The 23,378-nt window shown below is 48.8% G+C and overlaps 1 protein-coding gene across 1 annotated transcript in view; it reads right to left on the reverse strand.

The window, feature by feature from the left end:
• The window catches only part of itga11a (integrin, alpha 11a), a 45,793-nt gene that overhangs the window by 5,580 nt on the left and 16,835 nt on the right, over positions 1–23,378 (reverse strand). The window contains exons 7-25 of the mRNA XM_058088642.2: positions 22,492–22,640; positions 21,554–21,698; positions 20,438–20,603; positions 20,219–20,289; positions 17,975–18,119; positions 16,797–16,945; positions 14,239–14,382; positions 11,678–11,881; positions 10,510–10,640; positions 9,537–9,703; positions 6,828–6,967; positions 5,993–6,103; positions 5,842–5,927; positions 5,563–5,773; positions 5,393–5,491; positions 750–826; positions 469–552; positions 314–404; positions 127–240 (exon numbers count right to left, since the gene is read on the reverse strand). Coding sequence (XP_057944625.2) covers positions 127–240; positions 314–404; positions 469–552; positions 750–826; positions 5,393–5,491; positions 5,563–5,773; positions 5,842–5,927; positions 5,993–6,103; positions 6,828–6,967; positions 9,537–9,703; positions 10,510–10,640; positions 11,678–11,881; positions 14,239–14,382; positions 16,797–16,945; positions 17,975–18,119; positions 20,219–20,289; positions 20,438–20,603; positions 21,554–21,698; positions 22,492–22,640 — 2,484 coding nt within the window. The remainder of the gene's footprint in view (positions 1–126; positions 241–313; positions 405–468; positions 553–749; positions 827–5,392; positions 5,492–5,562; positions 5,774–5,841; positions 5,928–5,992; positions 6,104–6,827; positions 6,968–9,536; positions 9,704–10,509; positions 10,641–11,677; positions 11,882–14,238; positions 14,383–16,796; positions 16,946–17,974; positions 18,120–20,218; positions 20,290–20,437; positions 20,604–21,553; positions 21,699–22,491; positions 22,641–23,378) is intronic.

Here is a 23,378-nt window from a genome sequence, read left to right on the forward strand (position 1 = left end):
AACACTAAATTCATCACAGAGCGTCTTAACACTGAAATGTACACCTGGCAAATATAACAACATCGGGAAACATCGGATGGTTGCGAAGAGGAGCAGCCGTTCTTCAGTTTGAGAAAGGTCATGTACCTCGTCAATGTGGAAATCAGAAATCTGGAGCAGCTGGTTGCCATTTTTGGTCATTTCCGGGATGTGGATGTTGAGCTGCAGATCTCGAACGGGAAAGTAGCCCAGGTTCTGGATCTGCAACAACGGCGTGGCGGTCATGGTGCGCGTCGGACACGGACCAAGCCACCATTGCAAGGTGAGCACTCACCTGAAAAGTGAAGTTGAAAGGAGGACCGGTCACTCCGGGCTCCTCCAGCGAGAGCTCCGACTTGATCTCATAGCGCGTCGGGTTGGAATCCCTGACGTGAGGAGCAAACATGAGAGCAGGCCGTGTCTGAGCAGAAGGTCCAAGGAATGGCAAACCTCGTGAAGAGAAGATCGGCTTCGTACTGCAGGGAGTAATGGATGTCGTTGGAATTGTCTGCCATGTTCACCTCCTCGCCGTTACTGTTGCAACACAACAACGTTCCCATTAGGGTTAGATTGTAGGCCACGCCCATCACCACCTTTTTAGATCTACTTTTCAAACTTGATGAAGTGACGTTTGATCAGGAGGCCGATCGGGTTTTTGTGGTTTTCCCTCATTGTGGAGCGTTGTGGACTAACCCGGGTGTTTGGGGGCAAAGCGGGTTGGGCGTACACACCTGCTGGCTTCCAGGATGACCCTCAGGTGGTCCAGGAAGACACTGCGGCTGAACTCGAACTCCAGACGGAATAAAACCTACAAGACAAATACGGTAAAACGATCATCAGATTGTTTTCAGGACTTCAGCCAACGCTCATCAAGTGTGTAGACAAGCACGATGTAGCCCAGCAGACATTCAGTCATGGTTCATAGTCGTCAGCGTCCATGGGTTATTAGCCATGACCACACCCAAGCGCTCCAATGAATGAAAATGGCTGCTAGGCCGCTAACGAGCTCACCTTTGGCACCTCATTATCTCCTCAAGCGGCGGTGCACCAAAGAAAAGGAAAGCCATCGACCCGCTCGCCAAGCACCATCATGAAGGATAAAGATGGCTAATGCTAATAAACGCTAAAGCGGCCATGAGGAGGTTTTCCTTCCAGACGAGGCGGGACCAATATTTAGAAAACCATGAAAAGGCCTACAAGACAACCCAGCCTTAAATAAGCAGCCGCTGTCCTTTGATGTTATTCTTGTGTGGTAATCCCTGGTAACTTTGGGGTTCAATTATCGCTCCTCACTAACGACTTTTTACACAAATGACTTCACTCATGAATTGACGAGTTGTGTTTTGTGGTTGATGAGGCCTATTCGTTTATTGGATCGTTCCAAGTTGCTCAGTCGACTGATGACTGCATTTAGGGAAGATCCATCATCATCAGGACCATTTGAAGGACTTGGTCACGTCTTGGCCGGCGGCGTTGTGGCGACGACCCCAGAATGCCGAGGGCGGGACCCAAATGTATCCAAAATGTTTACTGGGAAGACGAGAGGATCCGACAAACACCAGCATGACTCCTTGTTGGAATCGGCCCTTTGGATTTAGAACAACATATAATATTAGATCATATATAATAATAATATATATAATATTATATAATAGTAATATATATAATACAGTATATAATACAGTACATGTGTACTGAAGGACTTCATATTGAGTATCTGTACTGTATAATATTTCATACTAAAAAAACAAGCTGGGACTGGACCCGCACCTTCTGCCCTAAAAAGCAGCAGCTGTAGCATTACACCACCACAGTTGAAAATGAATCCTGATTGTGTGCGAGTACACAGCTGCTGTCTTCCATTTACCAATCAGAAGCTGCCGTTTGGCCCATTGTGGGAACGCGGGGAGGGGGGGGGTGAGCATGGCTGGGAAGAAAACGAAACGTATAGAAAGGAAAACAAAATGAGATCTGGAGCACACATGGAAAGTTGGGGGAGGAGGGGAGCAGCGGGGACCGGTGGGGAGCAGAGAGGAGCAGCGGGGAGCAGCGGGGATCGGTGGGGAGCAGAGAGGAGCAGAGAAGAGCAGAGAGGAGCAGCAGGGACCAGCGGGGAGCGTTTACTGTCCTCCATGCTCCAATAAAGTGAGCAGGTCCAAGGAGCAAAGAGGAGCAAAGAGGAGCAAAGAGGAGCAAAGAGGAGCAAAGAGGAGCAAAGAGGAGCAAAGAGGAGCAAAGAGGAGCAAAGAGGAGCAAAGAGGAGCAAAGAGGAGCAAAGAGGAGCAAAGAGGAGCGTGAAGGAGCTCTTAGCTTCCCTCCTCCACATAGCATGACTCATCCTGACGGACCACAGACATGGTACATAAACAAATGGGAACCCCCCCCCCCCCACCCCGACCACATCCATTCTTTGGAAAAGCCTGGAAAAAGGCTTATCTTTTCATTTCCCGAAGACTGGAGTGAATGCTAAAGACAAACACGATATTGGAGGGCATGCCTCAGGGAAATCAACGTGCTTTTATTGTTTTGCTAACTCGTGTGCACCAAAGCGTAGCGATGCCCATAACCGCAGTGATGGGGGACATGGTCCCGTCACGGGAACAAGCGTCCCGAATCCATCGACCAAGAAATAGGGATTCGTTTCCTCCCGAGTTGTTTTGTTTGAATCCTTTGGAGCGTTTGGACGTTGCTGCGGGTTTGTAGCGGGAATCAAACTTTGAGTTTACGGGAGAACCCGTTCAAGTTCCTGCAGGCCTGGCATTTCCACTTGGGTTCCCGACTATCAGAGAGGAAAGTCTTGCTTTGTGATTCTCCACGTCCTTCAGAGTCAACGCACGCGTTCGAACCCCTGGCAGATTTTAGGACTGACAGGAGACGTCTTGGTTCCGTTGGCGGGGAGCGCTACGGCCAAACGCCATATTTTGGTTGCCCGGGTGATGACTGCTGTTTATGATAATAGTGCGGTCAGGACGTTGCATAAACTCCTTCAGTCTACTTCGGCAGGCAGCACAGCAGGCATGCCCAGACATCAGCGGTCCGGATGGCTGCTGTGTAATCTGCTTTGTGTGGGATGTCTTTGATTGCACGTCTCTGAGGACCATCAGTGTCATCTTATGAAAGGGAAGTCAAACATCGCCTCCCTGGAGGAGAAACGTGACACCAGCACAGAAAGCCGTGGCCCATAAATACGTCACGAGCCTTCGGAAGGACTCGGAAAAGTCCACTTTCAACAACTCAATGGAGGAATGAGAACCAGATGGCGGACTCCTTTTCCTTCTCGCTCACCTGCTGGACCAAACAGGCACAGGAGAGGCGGCTTCCTTCAAGACCTCAAATTAGGCCAGTCCATTAATACTTCATTCATTCATCAGCTTTTGACTGGAGCTCACGCAATAATAATTCAACATAATTAATCAGAGATAGAAATACTTTTTAATCCATAATAAGTCGGGATGGACATTTCTTGTGGGCACCGATTCGATACGCCACGACGACGATACCAACGTCAAATTGTACGGAAAAGGATATTAACTTTGGAAATATGGGCCCCTATTTCATTCAAATAACATAACATAACATAACATAACATAACATAACATAACATAACATAACATAACATAACATAACATAACATAACATAACATAACATAACATAACATAATATAATATAATAGAATAGAATAGAATAGAATAGAATAGAATAGAATTCATTCATTTTCTACCGCTTTTTCCTCACGAGGGTCGCGGGGGTGCTGGAGGTGCTGGAGCCTATCCCAGCTGTCTTCGGGCGAGAGGCGGGGTACACCCTAGCCAAAATAGAATAGAATAGAATATATACTAACTAAGTCCACAGGTTTAGTATGTTTAATGAAAGCTGTGATTTGCTTGACAGTCCTTGAACGCACCACGCCACACAAGTGGACTACTTTGTTTTGTCTTTCAACTCATTTTTGGTCCCAAATGTGGATTCTATATGGGAAGGCATCAAGGTAGGCTCTGTAAAGAACAAAGTCCAGGCTGGTCCTGGTGGATGGGGTCTCTCTAAAGACCAAAGTCCAGGCCGGTACTGGTGGATGGTGGCTCTCTAAAGAACAAAGTCCAGGCTGGTCCTGGTGGATGGTGGCTCTCTAAAGAACAAAGTCCAGGCCAGTCCTGGTGGATGGGGTCTCTCTAAAGAACAAAGTCCAGGCCGGTCCTGGTGGATGGGGGCTCTCTAAAGACCAAAGTCCAGGCCGGTCCTGGTGGATGGGGGCTCTCTAAAGACCAAAGTCCAGGCCGGTCCTGGTGGATGGGGGCTCTCTAAAGAACAAAGTCCAGGCTGGTCCTGGTGGATGGGGGCTCTCTAAAGACCAAAGTCCAGGCTGGTCCTGGTGGATGGGGTCTCTTTAAAGACCAAAGTCCAGGCTGGTCCTGGTGGATGGGGGCTCTCTAAAAAGACCAAAGTCCAGGCTGGTCCTGGTGGATGGGGGCTCAGCAAGAGTCCATAGAAAGAACGTTGGTGTTGTTGCATCATCCATCTAGCAGGACTTTGAAGCTAAACTGGATTTCAAAAGACCATTTCATTCTCCATTTTTGCCGAGTATCCGTTCCGCTTGAGGCTCCGCAGTCGTTGCTGCGTTTCCTCCAACTACGGCGTGGGCCGAGGCTCAAACAGGCGTGTGCACGTGAACGTGCGTGGAAGAAAGGAGAGCATTTAAAGGAAACATCTGGTAGCGTCGACGCCGCTAGTAGAAACATCTTTGCACAGGAACAAGGAACAAGCAGAACTCCCACGCAGCGCAGGAAACATGGCAGCACGACAGCCGAGGTTATGGCCCGCTTCCCGGGAATCCATACAGCAAGTTGGAAGTAATACTTCAATGATCATATGTCTCTACGCGGGATGACACACTTGGAAGAAATACTTCAGCAATGAGATTCAACTTTGACCTCAGCAACCCGTCTCTCACATGAAGGACTTCCTGCTGACGTTCCCAAAGACTTCCGACGGGTTTTAGGTCCATGAGGGGCGCCAGTAGCTCGGTCCGTGAGGACCAGAGGATCCAGGTCCCGCCGTGGACCAAAACAAAGCGTTGGCGAGATTCCCGTCTACTTGGAGGCTACTGCTGAAGTGCCTTTGAGCACTGAACTCTCCCAGTCTCAGCTCACGGGTGCAGTCGCTAAATGATGGTTGATGGAAGACGTGAACCTAATCTTTGTTTCGTTAGGCTCGTGTTTCCATAAGAATAGAACCCAATATTGTGCGTGCCTTGACTAATCGTTGGAAATGGTCCAAAGTGGGCGGTACCCGAGGGGTCCATTCAGTCAGACGGCTGGCATTGAAAGAGTTAATCGCCATATTTGCCGTAGGAAAGAAGGACATCGGCGGTCTCACCTGTGCCTTGGACTTCATGAAGGGTGCGCTGACGTTGCAGACCTTCTCATGCCTCAGTTTGTCTTCTGGGTAACACTCGATCCTGACATCGGCGTTGTCCTGGGATCAGCGATACAAAATGGCGTCAGCGTCCCCCCAAAGCAGCCGGAACGTTCATGACGAGCTCGTACCTTCAAGATGAGGCTGGAGAAACGCAGATTGGGCGAGTAGCTGATGTTGAGGCGAGCATTGTAAGCGTTTTCTCCTTTGTTCTCCAGCCGGGCGTCCACCACCACGCGTCTCCTGTTTGCTTCTAGAACCCGCAGGGATCCCTCGGCGCCGCCTTCACTCAGATGGCGGCAGAAAGCCCCCCGAGACTGGACAGGCTGGGAGCAGAAGCGACTGAGGGAGGATGAAGGCAGCGTGTGAATGCGAATGCGGTTTCTGCTGATGGATGATGCAACTCCTACTTTGGAGTCATCAGGTCTGTCCCGGTCTGCAGCGCTAGGTCCGGAACGCAGCGCTCATCCTCATCACAGCCGTTCCAGAAGGGCAGCTAGCGATCCACCAAGCGGGTCAGAAACAGCGTGGCAAGACTTCATGTTGGCTTTGGTCTCTCACCTCCGTCTTTGAAAGGGTGGGCCAGCTTTCATCCAGAACCGGACCATCTTCCGCATCCCACAAGCCCACTTGGACCGCAAACACGATGGGTCTCGCGTAGTCGATGGTTTCCTGCAACATGCACCGTGGGCATCAAACTCCTCTTTTAACTTCCATATGCAGTATATGAATATGGGACTCATTATTACAATTATTATTATTATTACTATTATTATTATATTATTATTACACCATGGCCCTGCTTGGATGATCAATACAACAGATTGATGGACAGCTTGGAATCAAACCTGAAGTCAGAGTCTTCATTCAGTCAAATTGAGTCTCATCAAATATTCGTTAGTCAGTCACTCCAACTCCAATCTTCATCGAGGCACCCATTAGTCAGGGATACCGGAGTCTTCATCAGGCACCTTCCTATCCTCCTTCCTTCCTTCTTTCCTTCCTTCCTCCCTTCGCTCCCTCCCTTCGCTCCCTCCCTCCCTCCCTCCTTCCTTCCTTCCTTCCTTCCTTCCTTCCTTCCTTCCTTCCTTCCTTCATTCCTTCATTCCTTCATTCCTTCCTTCCCTCCTTCCTTCCTTCCTTCCTTCCTCCCTCCCTCCCTCCCTCCTTCCTTCCTTCCTTCCTTCCTTCCTTCCTTCCTCCCTCCCTCCCTCCCTCCCTCCTTCCTTCCTTCCTTCCTTCCTTCCTTCCTTCCTTCCTTCCTTCCTTCGCTCCCTCCCTCCCTCCCTCCCTCCCTCCCTCCCTCCCTCCTTCCTTCCTTCACTCCCTCCCTTCCTCCTTCCTTCCTTCCTTCCTTCGCTCCCTCCCTTCCTTCGTCCCAAGAAGTAATCCTTACCATAACATGGAAGTAGATGTGCTCACAGGTTTCCTCCCCAGGAAGAAGAGTCAGGTTGTGAGGCTGAGACTTGCTGGGATTGTCGAGGACGGCTCGTGGATTAAAACGTCGTTCCACAATGGAGACGTTGTATTTAATGCCTGGAAAAAGAAAGCCTTATATTGAAATCAATGCATGGACTTTCCCCCATACCTCTGCATGCTAAGTAGTATATTATATTCTAGTATTGTAGTATTGTAGTATTGAAGTATTGTAGTATTGTAGTATTGTAGTATTGTAGTATTGTAGTAGTATTCTATCACCATCGACAATGGTAAAGGGTCAGCTTTACTGGATCACACGTGATGCTAAAAGGTATTTATGAGTGGGAACCAGGATGAACGGCACAGGACTCGTTGCCATGGTGACCGTAAACCAAATGGAGCTATGGAAGCCCCCCTCCTCTTCCCAGCTGAGGGGGGGGGGGTGAGGGCAGTATAAGTGGTCTGATGCTTGGACTGTGAAAGCTCACGTTGGTTTAAAGATGGACTTCCGTTTGTAGACAAAGTGTAAAATGGCGGCGGCGGCTAATGACATCACTCTGGCGGCCGACTGCAGTTTTACCTCGTCTCTTAACGCGGTCTGAATGTGTGACCGACTCGTACAAGAATCCAAACCCTGAACTTTAGAAATGACTCATTTCCAAACCACATTGTTTGACAATTTCCATGTATCGCCTTCACTTTTCTTTCTCGATGGAAAAACCGAGGGATGCGGTACCTGAAACTGGAGTTGAGCAGCCAATTAAAGGAGCTACGCAGACCCAAGGGCAGGTCGGGGAGGCAACAGCCTAAGCAGGGAAGCCCAGACTTCCTCTACCCTGTTACTTCCCGTAGCTCCTACCGGCAGATCCCAGGCCAAAGACATGGTCTCTTCAACGTGTCCTGGGTCTTTCCTGAGGCCTCCTACCGGTCGGCTATGCCCTGAACACCCCAGGGAGGCGCCTGGGAGACATCCTGACCAGATGCCCAAGCTTCCTCATCTGGCTCCTCTCAATGCACTCGTGACCTTGACCTTTCGGTCACGACCCAAGTCATGACCATAGGTGACCATTGGTGACCATAGGTGACCATAGGTGACCATAGGTGACCATAGGTGACCATAGGTGACCATAGGTGAGGGTAGGAACGTAGATCCAAACGGTAAATTGAGAGCTTTGGCTTTCGGCTCAGCTCCTTCTTCACCACATCGGACCGATGCAGAGTCCGCAGACGCTGTGATCTCAGGTTTCATGAGAAAGACCACGAGGTGCTCAGCTCCTCCACTTGAGACAGGATCTCATCCCTGAACTGGACGTGGCACTCCACCCGTTTCCAGGCAAGAACCATGGACTTGGACTTAGAGGTGCTGATTCTCATCCTGCCGCTTTCACTCGGCTTTGAAGCGATTCCAGTGGGAGTTGAAGGTGACGGCTGGATGAGGCCAACAGGACCACATCATCGAAAAAAGCAGACACCCAACCCAAACACCCGGGCTGCACCTTCAAACTGTCTCCATAAAAGTCATGAACAGAATCGTCGAGAAAGCGCAGTCTTGGTGAGTCTTGGTGAGTCTTGAGTCCAACCCTCACTGGAGACTCAAGGTCAGGGACCAAAGTGCCTGAATTATGTGGCTGGAGTACCGTTGATGCACTACACCGCTGATTTGGGTGTCGTACAACTTCATGGCAACCCTCCCTTCCAACTAAATGATTCTGTGTAGAAGATTAAGAAGAAAGATGGGAAGAATTTGCGGAGTCTGTTCCGAGGAGCGGATGTCGGAGCCAGGAATGCTGGGAGATTTCCCTGAGCTGCTTCACTGACAATTTGCAAAAGTCATTTTCCGATGACCAGGAGAGCTGAGTACCTTCATCCAAGTCTGGCACGGTCAACCACGCCTTCCGATGACGGATGGGCGGGATGTGCCACCCAGCGTCCACAGTGAAGAAATCGGAATGGTGCTGTTCAGCCACAAGTCCCAACTGACCGGCAGTGGGAACGCAGCCTTGCTCAGGTTTTAGCTCCTGCAAACATCTGCCCGGCATTACTCGCCAGACATAACAACGAGTGGAAAATGAAATCAAGGTGTTCCTGGATGTGACCGGGAAAGACCAGATAACGGCCTCCGTTCTCCGTTTAGTCTGTTTCGGCATGTCTTGATTTATTTGAAGGATGCGGGGGGGGGGGGATGGGGGGGTGGGAACCCCTTCACCTTTGCTTCCGTGCAGTGAAACAGGAAGCTGCCATTGTTTCTGCCTAAATAAACCTGGAGTGAGGAACCCGTGAGCACGTGTGCAGGTGGACGCCCGCCTGCTTGATGAACTCGGATAAAGAGTCGACTCTGATGGAAAGGTTGATGGGACAGACCCCCAGGTCATTAGCGGCATTGGGCTGGATGGGAAATACCATTATTCCTCTGGGGGAAGTAAAGGAACATATTTCTTTTGGTGCCACCACACAGGAAAGGACATAAAGGATCTACTGTACGAGCTTTTATGGCCTTTTCCACTAAAAACCAGCCATGTCGCTTCCTGCCGTGTTTCAGCAAGTCCAAAAAACATCTGACCAAACGCCTACGGCAGCAGATCAGCCGTCAGCATCTTTTGGTCTCAGAAGGAAAAGACGTTTTAATGACAAAGAGCCACCAAGCTTTGCAAAGGCAGTCTGAGAGTTGGCTTGTTTGCTGGCTTACCGACTTCCTGCGTGGCGGCAATGGCGGTCCTTGCCGTGATGTTGAAGCACACGATGGCCGACATGCAGGTCACGTCCTTGCCACCCCTCTGACAGTCCTTCACAAAGATGTTGATCTTGCTGGGTTCAAACCTAACGCTGGTATAAATGCGGACGACACTCCTTGACCTGTCAAGACGGACAACAGACCCCCCAGTCTCAGGACGACTCGTCACAGGCATTTGGAACGTCACACCATGGATTAGTGTACATGAACCATCATCTCCGGTTTGCTTGACCTTCCCAATGCACGCTCCGTACCGCACGCATTGTGGTATTCAATTCCTGCTATTATCTCACAAACATCCATATTGGAAATGCTGCCATGGTCTTTATGTCTTTGGCCTCAGCAGCGTTTCTGCATTGGGGATGGCCGAGTACAACACCAGGTGGCGACCGTCAACGGAAACTCGACTCCACACCTTCGGGTCGGCTGCCCTGAAGAGGCTTCGTTGGGAAGTTCAGCCGTGAACGCCCGTGGCCACCTATGGCCGTAGCGCCGGTTCACGGCTGGAATCAGGAGGTCTTGGTCTCAAAACCTTGCTGGCTGCTGGACTACGTCAACAAATGTAACCGCTGAATCGCTACGTTTTAAAATATGGCGTTTTTTATTGCATCTTCAGATCAGGGATGGGGTCTATCATCTACTGTGGTCTCCTGCTTGTTAAGCCCTTTGAGGCTCTTTTGTGATTAAGAGCTATAGAAATAAACTTGACTTGATTTTGACTTGACTTGTACCACACAGAGATTGACATCCCTAGCGAGCATCCATCTGGCAACATCTGTGACGGCTCCACTGAACGCTACTGTGGAGGAAAACCTTCCACTACCTTGACATCTTCTTCCTGATGAGAGCATAAAAGTGTCGGGTTCTACCTTACCTACATAATTTACGGTCAACGGTTCAGCGTTCGTAGCGGACACGGACCACTCACCACAGGAGAACAGCTGCACCAAGGGATCCAACCGCCAGATCCACTAAACCATCGTTGTTCATATCCATCATTCCGTGGATGCTGCGGCCGAAGTACTGCAGGCCGGGCGCCAAGTCCGCTGCTGCGATCCTCTGAGAGAGAGAACAACACAAAGGAGAGATGGGAGCACAATAGACCAGTCATGTGACCAAAACCACCACTGCCGCAGGCTCATCTGGTATCGCTGTCAAGGTCAGCGCCAATACTTGAGGTCGCCGTGTCTCGCCGCCAATCAGCGACCTGCCCAAGGGGGCGTGGTGGTCTCCGGCTGGAACAGACGAGCTGTCCATCACATGCATTAGCTATGAATTCCGGCTCATGGAAATCCGAGCGTGTGCGGCCGGAGGAGTAAACAACATACCGCCGGATCCCCGCCAGCCGCCCGGACTGCTTGCCAACCCGGTTGGGAGAAAATGGAAAACATCCTTCCGATCAGGGAAATCATTTCAACGTTCCAGTTGTATGTTTGTGATATGACCGCCATGGCAGCTCGCCATTACCCAGCCGCCCCCCCCCCCACTTCCAGCGCTCACGTTAACTTGCTGGGTTGCTGGAAGCTTCGTATCGCTTTCGTTTTGACTTGGATGCTTTTGATGATGATCATGACTTTCCGTTGTTGTGCGAGAACAGGGCGGCCAGCATCCAATGGGACTGGGAACGATGGCATGCTGCCAGGAATGCTAATGCAGCCGCATGGAAGTGGCAGCGTGCGAGGCGGCGGTGGACGCGCTCGTTACGTGATGCGTTGGCGTTTGCTAGCTGCCTGCTACTTGATGTCCATTTCACTTGGGACGTGTCACATCAACCCACGATGGTACTGATGGCCTCCCAACGCCTCACGCCACCGGCGGAACGGTAACGCTAATTATTGGAGCTGCCATTACTGCTGCCGTTTTCGTTTTTGAATTTAGAAAAGTTAACGCGAGGTGTAGCGTTCCTTTCTGTGTTGCTATGGGAACTCAATGTACCCAGGAGGGAAGGATGGATAGAAGAGTTGGAATTAGCAGTTGTTAGCATTCGTTAGCATCTTCCCTTTGGCTGTTTTTCTGTCTTTCCAACGTACAGAAAAGAGACAGACGTTTGCTCATGGGCACGTTGTTAAAGTGTCCTTGAACCAGTAACAACCTACCTGCTTGTATTTGCGGAGTATTCTGTTGTGTTGGCTAAAGAAAACGTAAATGGCGCCTTTGTGATCGTCTTCCAGCGGCGCTCCGACCACCAGGTCATTGAAGCCATCCCCGTTTAAATCAGGAACGGGTGCAAGCGAAGACCCAAAGCGAGCATTCTGGCCGCCGTTGTGGATCTCCAGAGCGCCCTCAAAAACAAAACGATTCTGAAATGAAAGATTTGAGATGGACAAAGTCAAGCTTCTGGGAATAGCGATCACCATGGATCACCAACAAAGACCAAAGCGTTCATTCGTGTCCTTCAGCTCTGACGTGAGGAAGAACCATATCAGGAAGTAAGGGACACCTTGTTGCCAGGGGCAACCAACACGATGCTGATAGGGCAGCAAAGCTGTTTAAGGACTTTAAGGTCCCTGTGGGACAAAAACCTGCTCCCAACTAATCGCATTGCTTGTTTGTTTAAGTGAATTTGGAGTAGTTACTAAAGAACTAAGGCACATACATTTAGAGTAGTTACTGAGGAAATAATGAAGAGCTAATCAGTAGTTACCGAGGAACCAATGAGGAACTAATAAGGAACTAAGAAGTAGTGGTTAGGGTTAGGTAGATAGGTTGTGTGTACTTTATTGTAAAATGTTACCATGTGCGATTCCACTGATTCCGTTTTGATACCATACTGAGTAGATTGAAGGCTGGTATCTGTGATCCCGATCCCGATCCCGTACATCCCGTGTGTCTGGTACATTCCCACATGTTTAGTGTATTTCATGTATATACACCACATGCATATACTGCATGTTTAGTGTATTTCAGATCATAGCATCACAATCATTGATTTGTTTTTGACTTGATGGTGTCGTTTCTAAGTAGCTCAGGATTATCTTTATTTAATGGCGTCATTTACACAGGAAAACGGAACTCAGGAGTTTGCAGATTTTTCATCTCTACAATGAAAAAGAGTTTGGAGAATCTTTGCTGATTTCCAACATCTGTGAACATCGAGAACGTTTATCAGGAAGTTGATCTCAGGCCCTTAAACGAACGCGAGGCTACAGTAAAGGTCTGCTTTATTTCTTTCTAGAACTTCCACGGATATTTTCTTCATTCCTCACTGAACACAAACAACAGGAAATGAGCCACATGGAAAAGGTTGCATTGCACGTTGAAAAGTGTTTGCGTCAGCGTCTGTGGCTTTCATGTCGCTGCTGATGAATTACGCCGACCGATGGTGACGGGATAAGGAAGAAGCTGAAGATATTTCTCACCACTCGTGGAGTTCAAATGCTGAAATGCTTCCAAAGCAAGCGGCTGTTCAGCGTCGGCGCCACCGGCTCATCATCGAAACATGCGCCGTGACACGTCGGGTTGCCAACGGCTGAAGCGAGCCGACCAGGACGCACCCGGGATGGATCAAACAGGAAACGATGTTCTGACCGCCAATAAATGTCTTCCACAGCCGATGCAAACAAGCATCAGCTTTGAAAGGCTTTTATTGGAGTCTGGTGGAAACCCGTCATGTGACACGGCGGGTTGCCAACAGTCGTAGCGAGCCAACCAGGGACGCACGTTGCCGTCAGAATCAACAGCAATCTGTTAAAACTCGAAGGCTTCGGTCTTCGACCTCGACTACATGACACAGATCTCACCTTCAAGGACTACGTGCTAACTGATCAATCCTCTGAGGGGAAACAGTCCGAGACAACGCCGCGTCCAAGCTCAGGTGGAAGGGATCCAAGTTTATGGAAGTCATTAAGTGACTGGAAAATGTTTCCAAGAAAACCTTGTGACCGAACGGAGACGAACGCCATTGGATCAGTCGTCATGCACATCCTTGCTCTACTTGGCTTTTGGCTTCATAACCAAATTTAGAGCAGACGGAAGATGAGGTGGTCATTTCTGCTCTTGAGCAAATGCCAATGAAGCTGATTTCGGGCGTATTTTCCTTCTGAAGGAGTGGCTTACGATGAAAGGTCTATTCCCACGTGGTTGAGACGTAAGGTTTGATCTTTAAGGACCAAAACCGGCGTAACTAATATTGCTGATTTTCATCCCAGTTAGTTGTAGAATTGGAGGGTCACCTTCAGCCCGGGTCTCTAAGAAAAAAGTTATATGTACCCCATAAAGGTGATATCCGCTTTCCCTCGGGACAAAAATGAGCTCCCAACTAACCGGCATGGATCGTCTGGTCTGTGTCAAGTCGTCCAACTGAAACCATCGAGGCTTTACGGACCGGAGTTGATTCTCAAGGCGATACGGGGAGTGTCGGGTGTCGGCAACCCTACACAGCACACATGAAGGGTTTCCCGCCACACTGGGATAAACGTACTTCCCTACCGACTTCCTTCTTCTGATAGATTGAAGCTGGGGCCCTTTGGCATCTCCACGCTTGGTGGAGTCAAACTCATGAGGCAAACGTCTGCCAGAATGCAAAAGGTTCTTTGTGTGTGATTGGTCACTTTAGCCGAGGATGTCTGGAGTTTGAACGTGTGACCCCACCCTGTTGGTGGGTTCACGTGAGTACAGTACGTGGTCTGTCTTCCAAGACGGTCCACTTTCTACCTACCAGTTCTGTCAATCGGTAGATGTAGACCTTCCCTTTCTCCATGCCGCCGCTGAAGAACATGGGCGCCGCCACCAGAAGGTTATCAGTTACACCATCTCCATCCATGTCCACTGGAGCGATCTCGCTGCCGTAATATGAGCCAATCTGAAAATATTCCATAGACATGTGACAGTACAGCGTTATATGTTTTTTATTTCTGTATATGTTATATACAGTAGTTACATATAAGTTATATGTTATATATACGTTATATATAGGTTATATGTTATATATGTATATATACATCCAAACATCATGACATGACTAGACCAGGACAACCAGAGTATGGACGCGGAGGGGGAGGAGCTACCTCCTGGGGCCCAGCAAGGTGCCCTGTATTCGGGCCCATGCCCCGAACCGCGGAAGTCCCTGGCCTCTGGTCTCTTTTGGCATTTGGTCCAAGAAATGTATCTTTGTTGACAAGTTAGAGTTCAGGTCATCTCACCTTATTGGGGCACTTTTCTAGATGATTGGATATCTGAACAGTTTTTATCCAATGATGTTATAATTCCCTCATATCAGCCTGATAATCGTTGGCCTGATAATCATCGTGTTCCTTCCTAAAAACTACATTTCCCATGACAACGTAGTGACGGGGACCAGTGAAGGTAAACTTAATGTCACATGTTGAAGTCCTACATGACCATCTCTGAGGCATCTTAGGTAAGTTTGATCAAGTGTAGAATTACGACAGCTTCTGATTGGACCGTGAGCTTCTTAAGTAGTACTACACACAGTACTACACCGGTCGCCACTTACACACCCTTTAAGTAGCCATGTTACTCCCACTGTACAGCTTAGCTAGCTGTATTAGTTAGCTGTGTTCACCATTGTTTAGCTAGCTGTATTAGTTAGCTGTGTTCACCATTGTGTAGCTAGCTGTATTAGTTAGCTGTGTTCGCCATTGTTTAGCTAGCTGTATTAGTTAGCTGTGTTCGCCATTGTTTAGCTAGCTGTATTAGTTAGCTGTGTTCGCCACTGTTTAGCTAGCTGTATTAGCTAGCTGTGTTCGCCACTGTTTAGCTAGCTGTATTAGCTAGCTGTGTTCGCCACTGTTTAGCTAGCTGTATTAGTTAGCTGTGTTCGCCACTGTTTAACTAGCCAACTTACACGTTTTTATTTAATCAAAAGCTAAAACTTTGTGTGTACGAACCATCCCGTGTTACACCGTGGACAGACATATACTTCATGTACAAAACTTTATTTGTCTTTAAATTTAGTGGCTATGGCTTCCACATCGGTGCGCTCTGCAGCGTTCCAATCAGGGTCCATTCGTGATATCAACCTGCAATCGGTGGGACGTATAATTGGACAAGCCTGCCTCTGGTCTTGGCTGTGGTGCTGGAACCGGCTGGAACTAGCTGGAGCTAGCTGGAAGTAGCTGGAAGTAGCTGGAAGTAGCTGGAACAGGCTAGCTAATGGTCTCTCTCTACTGGATATTGTAAGAAAGATGGCCGTGTGTTTTGTGAATAAATGCGTTCTGACATTTTTGTCGATGTTTCAGACTGGGAGCTTTACTGGATCAGTCCCTGCCTGGAACATCATCTGTCAGGAATTTGATTAGAAACATCTGCCAGTAAAAAACACTTTCCTAAGAGCTGAGAAATTAAAAAAGGTTCCCACATGAAAATATCGGCAGAATGACTGCGAGGGTGATGGGCGAAGAATTCCTCCAATGAATCATTCATTTCCACTCAACAGTAGTCGGGATGCGACACACGACAAACGCGTCCGTGGAAGGCCTTTGCCGTCTGTGACAGATATACTTATATATACTTATATATACTTATATATACTTATATATACTTATATATACTTATATATACTTATATATAGATACTTAGTGTACCCTGCAAAACATGCCGCCAAATATCTAGCAGGACGTTAAAAAGCTGTCATTCAATGCGCCACTTGGACATCTCCCAATCCCACTACCACTCCCACTCCCACTACTGCTACCACTACCACTACCACTACCACTACCACTCCCACTACTGCTACCACTACCACTACTACTACCACTACCACTACCACTACCACTACCACTACCACTACCACTACCACTACCACTACCACTACCACTCTCACTACCACTCCCACTACCACTCCCACTCTCACTACCACTCCCACTCTCACTACCACTCCCACTACCACTCCCACTCTCACTACCACTACCACTACCACTCCCACTCCCACTCCCACTACCACTACTACTACCACTACCACTACCACTCCCACTACCACTCCCACTCTCACTACCACTCCCACTACCACTACCACTACCACTACCACTACCACTCCCACTCCCACTACCACTACCACTACCACTCCCACTACCACTCTCACTACCACTCTCACTACCACTCCCACTACCACTACCACTACCACTACCACTCCCACTACCACTCCCACTCCCACCACTCCATGGAGTCTGGTGATTCCTGAGGCTCACGCTGCTGACCAAATTCAAGCTTTTGAAAGAAAAGGCAGGAAGTCGTTTGAGTGTTTGATGCCCTCACCTGCTGGCCTTTGAGGGAGTGGACGATGGTGAGATTTCCGGGGCTTTTCAAGGTGAAAACGATGACCTTGCCCGTGTGGTTGAAGCGTGGGGCTCCAGCAACAAGCAGACGGCCATTTTTGGCCGACACCACCGACGTCACCGTATAACCTGGTCAGGGAAAAAGAACGATCACCAACCAAGACTCGGGTCCTGGGTTGAGTCATCTTAAAGTCTGAGAGTCTGGGACCAGAATCCCAGAATCCCAGAATCCCCTGCTTTTTCCCGTGGCTTTCTTTTGTGTATTCCCACTGAAAATTCCACTTGATCAACATGTACTTTTCCACCTCCATAATACTCCTGGTCTCGCATTCAGCCCCCACCTCGCATTACATCTGGTCTTAAAGTGCTGGAGCTGGCAGCCTGCTGGATCAGCTCCGTCAGACCAACCACAGATGGGAAAAACAGAGATTTGTGGCGGAGCTTCTGGATTGGATGGAAAAGACCCAGTGGGGTGCGGGGGCACGCGGGTCCCGTACCCAGACAGACGCGCCTGCCTTTTCGGCTGCTCGTCCCGCTAAGGGTCAGGGCTGAGCTGGAGCCTATCCCAGCGGACTTTGGATGACACGTGGGGTACCCAGCCAATGGCAGGGCAGATACAAACAACCAATCACAGCCTCATTCCTGTGACCTATGACCTTTGACCCACATCACTTCATTAGCACGCTGTCCGATAACGAAGCCCAGCAAGGTGCACTGTGTTCGGGCACACGCTCCGAACGCTGCGGTGCTGCCGTTTCAGGCGGCTGGTGAGGTTGTTGTTGTTTGGTCCAACCAGCACCACAAATGTCTTCCTCATTCAGGGAATCTTCTAACAAGCCAGCCCAGGGGAAGTTATGGCAGGCCGTAGGAGACAAAAGGAGCGCTCGATTTGCTCATCTGCACAGCACTGGTAGCTTATGATATCTTATATCTAAAATGATTGATTATTGGAGCTATTTTTAATGTCAGCAGATTGATGGATATGACGTCTGATTCCCTGCTAAAAAACTCATCCGGACACAACTATGGTGTGTTCAAGGATTGTCAAACAAAATGGGAAATCTCATCACTTGACGACATGATCACAATGTTGCTCTCTAAAAACGAATGCCGAACCCGAAAAATCAGCTCTGACCAACGATGATGAAAGATCCTCACCCAAATAGGCGCCGTGGTTTTTCAGCTCTTCCGGAAACTCCTGCATGTAGGCGGCTTTGGGAGGCACCACCTTCCCATGCCGCGTTTCCTTCAGGACCGCCCCGTTCCAATCGTAAGCCCCAACCGCTCCCACCAGGGTGCCATCCTGCAGGTGAAACATATTCCTACAGGTAAAACATATTCACTTGAGCCAGGCCGGTTATCCACCGTTCAATTCCAAAGACTGACTTTTTCCATGTTTTTTTGCACAAGAATGAAAAAGGGGTGATGATGCAACTCCACATAAGGCTTTTCCCTTTAGGGCATCGTATGCCATAACAACGGCCATGGAGCGGATCATGAAGCATCACACCGTGGAATGGTTGAAATGCACGGATATAACCGGCAGGTGGAGCAAACAGTACCTGCTACGTTCTACTTTAGTCTGGATGTAAAAGCACAGCGTTAGCGACTAGCGCATTTCACTTTCCTTTTCTTATATGTCCATGATTGACTGATCAATCCCAAACGAGGACAGGAATGGACATGGAATATTGGAATATTGAAGGGAATATTCATTGAAATTGGTATTTTTCCATTTCATGGTCGCTGGTTAAAGGTTTTCATTCATTTTATTTTGTGCTTCTTTGGTCCACCGGGCCGTACAGTGACCCCTCCCACGTGAAGATAAACCATCCCAGACATGTCCCGCCCCCACGCGTGCTGGTGCGTAAAGATGCCAACATCAATTACGTATCCTGCATCAACTGGATTCTTCTCACTAAACAAGCAACATCTGGATAAACCATAAACGCTGATGTCGAAAATGTCTGGCCGTTTATGACACAAGCCGCGTTCACGGTCGCAATCACCAAAAACCATCTGGACCTTCACGACATTTTTTCCTCCACATTCTTTCCAAGAAGTTATCCTACTCTCAACCTTCAGCTTGACTTCTGAGGAGCATCCATGGAATCTGTCCAAACCGTTCTGTCACCTATCGGCAAATTGGAGTGGGTTCATGTCTCTTGACAAATCCCACTGGGGAGGAGCTTCAGCCATTTAAAACATGAACTGGCGTATTTCTGAAACATCGCTGATGGTGATGATAGCCACCATCAGTCCAGGATGTCTTCTGTGAAAAAGCACGTGAGCAGCGTACAGTGGCGCCTTGGTTAACGTAATTATCTGTTCCAGAAGGTCTCTAACCAAAGCATATTTCCCACTGGAAATTAGGTCAATCAATCCATCTGTTCCAGACGCCCAAAATGTCAACGCAAAACACATTTTATAGACAATACTTGGTTATTGTAACGGGCCTTTTTGGAAGGGGCGTGTCCCGTTACATCTGGCATAAAAGTAACGCAACAGCAGAAAAAGATGCTCAGGGGGGCCTGCAGCTTTGGCTTGTTCTCCTCCTTTCAAAATAAAACCTTTCATTTCAAAAGTGTATTTGTGTTCTGTTGTGTTCTATATTCTATATTCTATATTCTATATTCTATATTCTATATTCTATATTCTATATTCTATATTCTATATATTTACATTTCTTTGATGATCTGAAACATGCAAGAAAATAAGAAGTCAGGATGGGGGCAAACACTTTCCACCCCACTGCAGCCTATAGCAGGGGTCCTCCTTCTTTTAAGGATGAACTGCCCCCCCACCCCCCAAGCACTCATTATAAATAAATGGAAAAACTAAATAAAAATTAATATTTCAGCCATGTGCTTGGTCTTGGTATCGTCTGATTTCACACATGGATGCTCGGTATCGGAATCGGCAGCTTGGTGGACGCATCCTTAGATGGCAGCTATGCAGCCTAAGAGACCCGCCTAAAAGACCAGCCTAAGAGACCCGCCTAAGAGACCCGCCTAAAAGACCAGCCTAAGAGACCAGCCTAAGAGACCAGCCTAAAAGACCAGCCTAAGAGACCCGCCTAAGAGACCCGCCTAAGAGACCCGCCTCCCGCTGTGTCGCCCAGATCCCAGGCGGGGGTCGGGATCGGAATAACAAAGCCGTCATCTTTAAACTCCTGTTCCTCTCCTGTTCCTCCCTGGGGAGCCAGCAGTCCTTTCATTTCCCATCAGCGCCAGGCTGAAGTGGAAAGAGGTCAGGGGCCCCCATAGGGATCCCCGAGCGTTTGGGCACGTCGGGAAGTGGAAGGTGATAAATGATAAATGCTGATGAGGAGACGCTATGATGTGCCAAACATGTGTTGCTCCGTACGATGACGGACGGTTCGATAGCATAAATGCGACTCACCTCCACGTTGTGAGCGGAGAATCCGGCTTGAGACATCTGGAGACCAAAGGCCGTCCCGTTTTTACTTGTTCCTGCGCCAACACATGAATATCTTAGGAATCCATCACCCCTTCCGTCCAATCATAAAATACTGTCGAAAGTGACAACGATGGCCGCCAAAGCCACGAGCGGACACAAACGCCGCCCACACGTATGACAACATGGCGAGGACTAGCAGACCTTCTAAGCTGAAGATGCGCTCTCCGAGTGCGTCCACGATGTCCTTCAGCGCAGACTCATCCGTCACGTTGAAGAAGTGTTTGTCGTCTGGGTCGCTGGCGATGTACTTGATCTCATTGAGGAAGGCCTCAGGGTTGATTCCCCTTCGGTTGTAGTAGCCAAGAACCTGCGAAGACACGCGAGTCAGCCTTGTACACAACGGGGGGGGGGGGCATGACAAAATGATCAGACATCAAGAATCAGCTGACTCATCATTTGAAATCACGCCAATGAGGTGAGAATACTCGTACTGTGCGGGCGAGCGAATCAATCAATCAATCAAATCAATTTTATCTCCTTGCTGCCGTGACTTCCCCTGAGCTACTTGGAAACAAACATTCACTTTAAGAGGAAGGATGTACCAAGTGCTCCGCAATGGGGGGGTCTTATCATCCACCCGAAGCACCAGCGCAGCAGGATTAGCATTATGGCAAATATTTGCCAGGGACCTCCGTGGCGTCACAGCAGCTGCTCGGAGCGTGTGCCCGAATACGGTGCACCTTGCTGGGCCACAGCAGGGGGCTCCTCCCCCTCTATCCTCTGGTTCTCCTGGTAGTAGTGATGTGCTAGTCGTCATGTCATGTATTTGATGAGAAACCAGCAGGTACACTTGGTCACATCCAACTTTGTTTGAGTCCTTCTTAGCTCCAGGTCCACATAAACGACACTTGGGTCTGAGTTTAAAGCTGTGGGCACCATAACATTCAAATAATATACTGCATTAAAATGGGCAGTATATTGTGCATTGCTACCCTTTACCACGCTAGTACCTTAGAACTTTCACTTTCACTTTGTCATATAATGGTGTTGCCCTCACCCATTCCATTTCTTCCAAGCACCAGTAGGTGCAGTAAACGCATCATGTGGTCTGGACGACATCATTTCCTTTAATTGCACTTCCACTCAGCGTCTGGCGCTGTGTGAGCCTTTAGCTCCGATGCTAGCATGCTAGTGTCCTACTTGTCCTCCCGATGAGGTCACCACTGCCAACGTTTGCTGCACCAGACGTTTAGGAGCCTTCACAAGAGTAAGTTGAAGCTCATAAAGCCAGATGATTAAACGGTCTAGCAGACTCACCGCAATGGCGTAACGAGTGATTCCATCCTTCTCACTCTCCTCAATGGCTGGTTGGAGGTCGGCGCTGTCATGTGACTCTCCGTCAGTTATCACAATCATCACCTTCTTGGCACCGCGTCGACCTCCTTGTTTGAACGCCTCAGAGCTGGGACAGAAGCGGGGGGGGGGGGGGGGGGGGGGTCTGTGACATGTGGAACCCAAAGGATGGGGCTGCTCATGTACAGTGGGGTGAAAAAGTCATTGCCCTCTAAAGCCCCCCACCCCAGTGCTTGGGGCCCCCCTTAGCAGCAACAACTGCAATCAAGCCTTTAAGATAACTTGCAATGAGTCTTCCAGCTGTGGAGGAATTGTTGTCATTCAGCCACGTTGGAGGCTTTTGAAGGTCATGCCACAGCATCTCCATAGGATCCAGGTCAGGACTTGGACCAGCTGCCCCAAAGTCTTCATTTGGTTTTTCTTCAGCCATTCAGAGGTGGACTTGCTGCTGTGTTTTGGATCATGGTCCTGCTGCAGAACCCAAGTTGCTCTCAGCTGGAGGTCACCAATAGATGGCCGGACATCGCCTTCAGCAGAATCCATGCTTCCATGGATCACAGCAGGTCTTGCGGGTCCTGAAGCAGCAAAACAGCCCCGGACCATCACACTACCACCACCTTATTTTACTCTTGCTGTGATGGTATTTTTCTGGGTCGTTTTGGTTGGTTGGCCACTCCTGGGAAGGTTCACCACTCTTTCACCATTTGTGGGCAATGGCTCTCACTGTGGTTTGCTGGAGTCCCAAAGCTTTAGAAATAACTCCTTTTATTGTAGATCTCAATGGTTGGAGGTTGGGGGGGGGGGTCATTGGGCAATCACTTTTTCCCCACACTTTTTCATATATATATTTATACGTGTACATGATATTAAGCATGTTTCCCAGCATGTATGCTGGTACGTACCGTGCTATGTTGATACCAAGAGCCGTGTTGGTCTCCTCCCCGCCTCGCTGGTTGATACTGCGTGCTCTCTTCACCACTTCTTCAACAGATTTAAAATCATTGAGTTTGAACTCGTGTACAACCTTCTCACCGTACTGAACAACTCCGACCTGAGCAAAGAGACACAACGACACAGTCAGCACAGCAGCAAAGTCAGGATGCTCCAGTCAGGGTTTTACGCTGACAGTTCCAATGCTGATCAGACCCTGGCCAATTAGACCCTGGCTAATTATTACAAACTAAACTTATTATGTCATTTGGGTTTTTTGCCTTTAGTTTTGCACTTTTTGACACGATTATGTTCATGAAACAACCTCACACAAATCACGTTTGCAGGACAAGAGTAGTATCATAACAACAAGAAAGCAAAGCTGTTCAGTGACCCTTGAAAAGTCAGCATGTACCCAATGGGACAAAAACCAGCTCCAAACTACCCGTATTGCTCATTTGTTTTAAAAACAAAATGTCCCTTTGGTAAAAAGTCACATTTGGAGTCCAAAGACCAGATGCTGAGCGGATAGCTCTCGCGGATAGCTCTCGCTAGCTAGCTAGCTAGCTGACAAGGGAGTTATCAAACGCGCTGGCATGGATTGGTGTAGTCCGTGTCAAGCTGTCAAACGGAAACCATTGAGGTTTACACACTAGTGTTGATTCTCGCGGCGACAATGCGCGTCCTTCATCGGCCAAATACGGGTGTCGGCAACCCTGCGTGGCACAGCAACATGTTGGCTTTGCCGCTTCAAAAGGAAATTAGCGACCTATGCCGATCACACGTTTTTTACTGAAATGTACGGATAGCAATTGGTGGCTCATCGATTGTACAAACGTCAACAGATAGAGAAATTCCA

This window comes from Doryrhamphus excisus, linkage group LG13 (assembly GCF_037039965.1).
Source record: "Doryrhamphus excisus strain RoL-2023G ecotype Guam linkage group LG13, RoL_Dexc_Guam_v1.1, whole genome shotgun sequence".
Taxonomy (NCBI): domain Eukaryota; kingdom Metazoa; phylum Chordata; class Actinopteri; order Syngnathiformes; family Syngnathidae; genus Doryrhamphus; species Doryrhamphus excisus.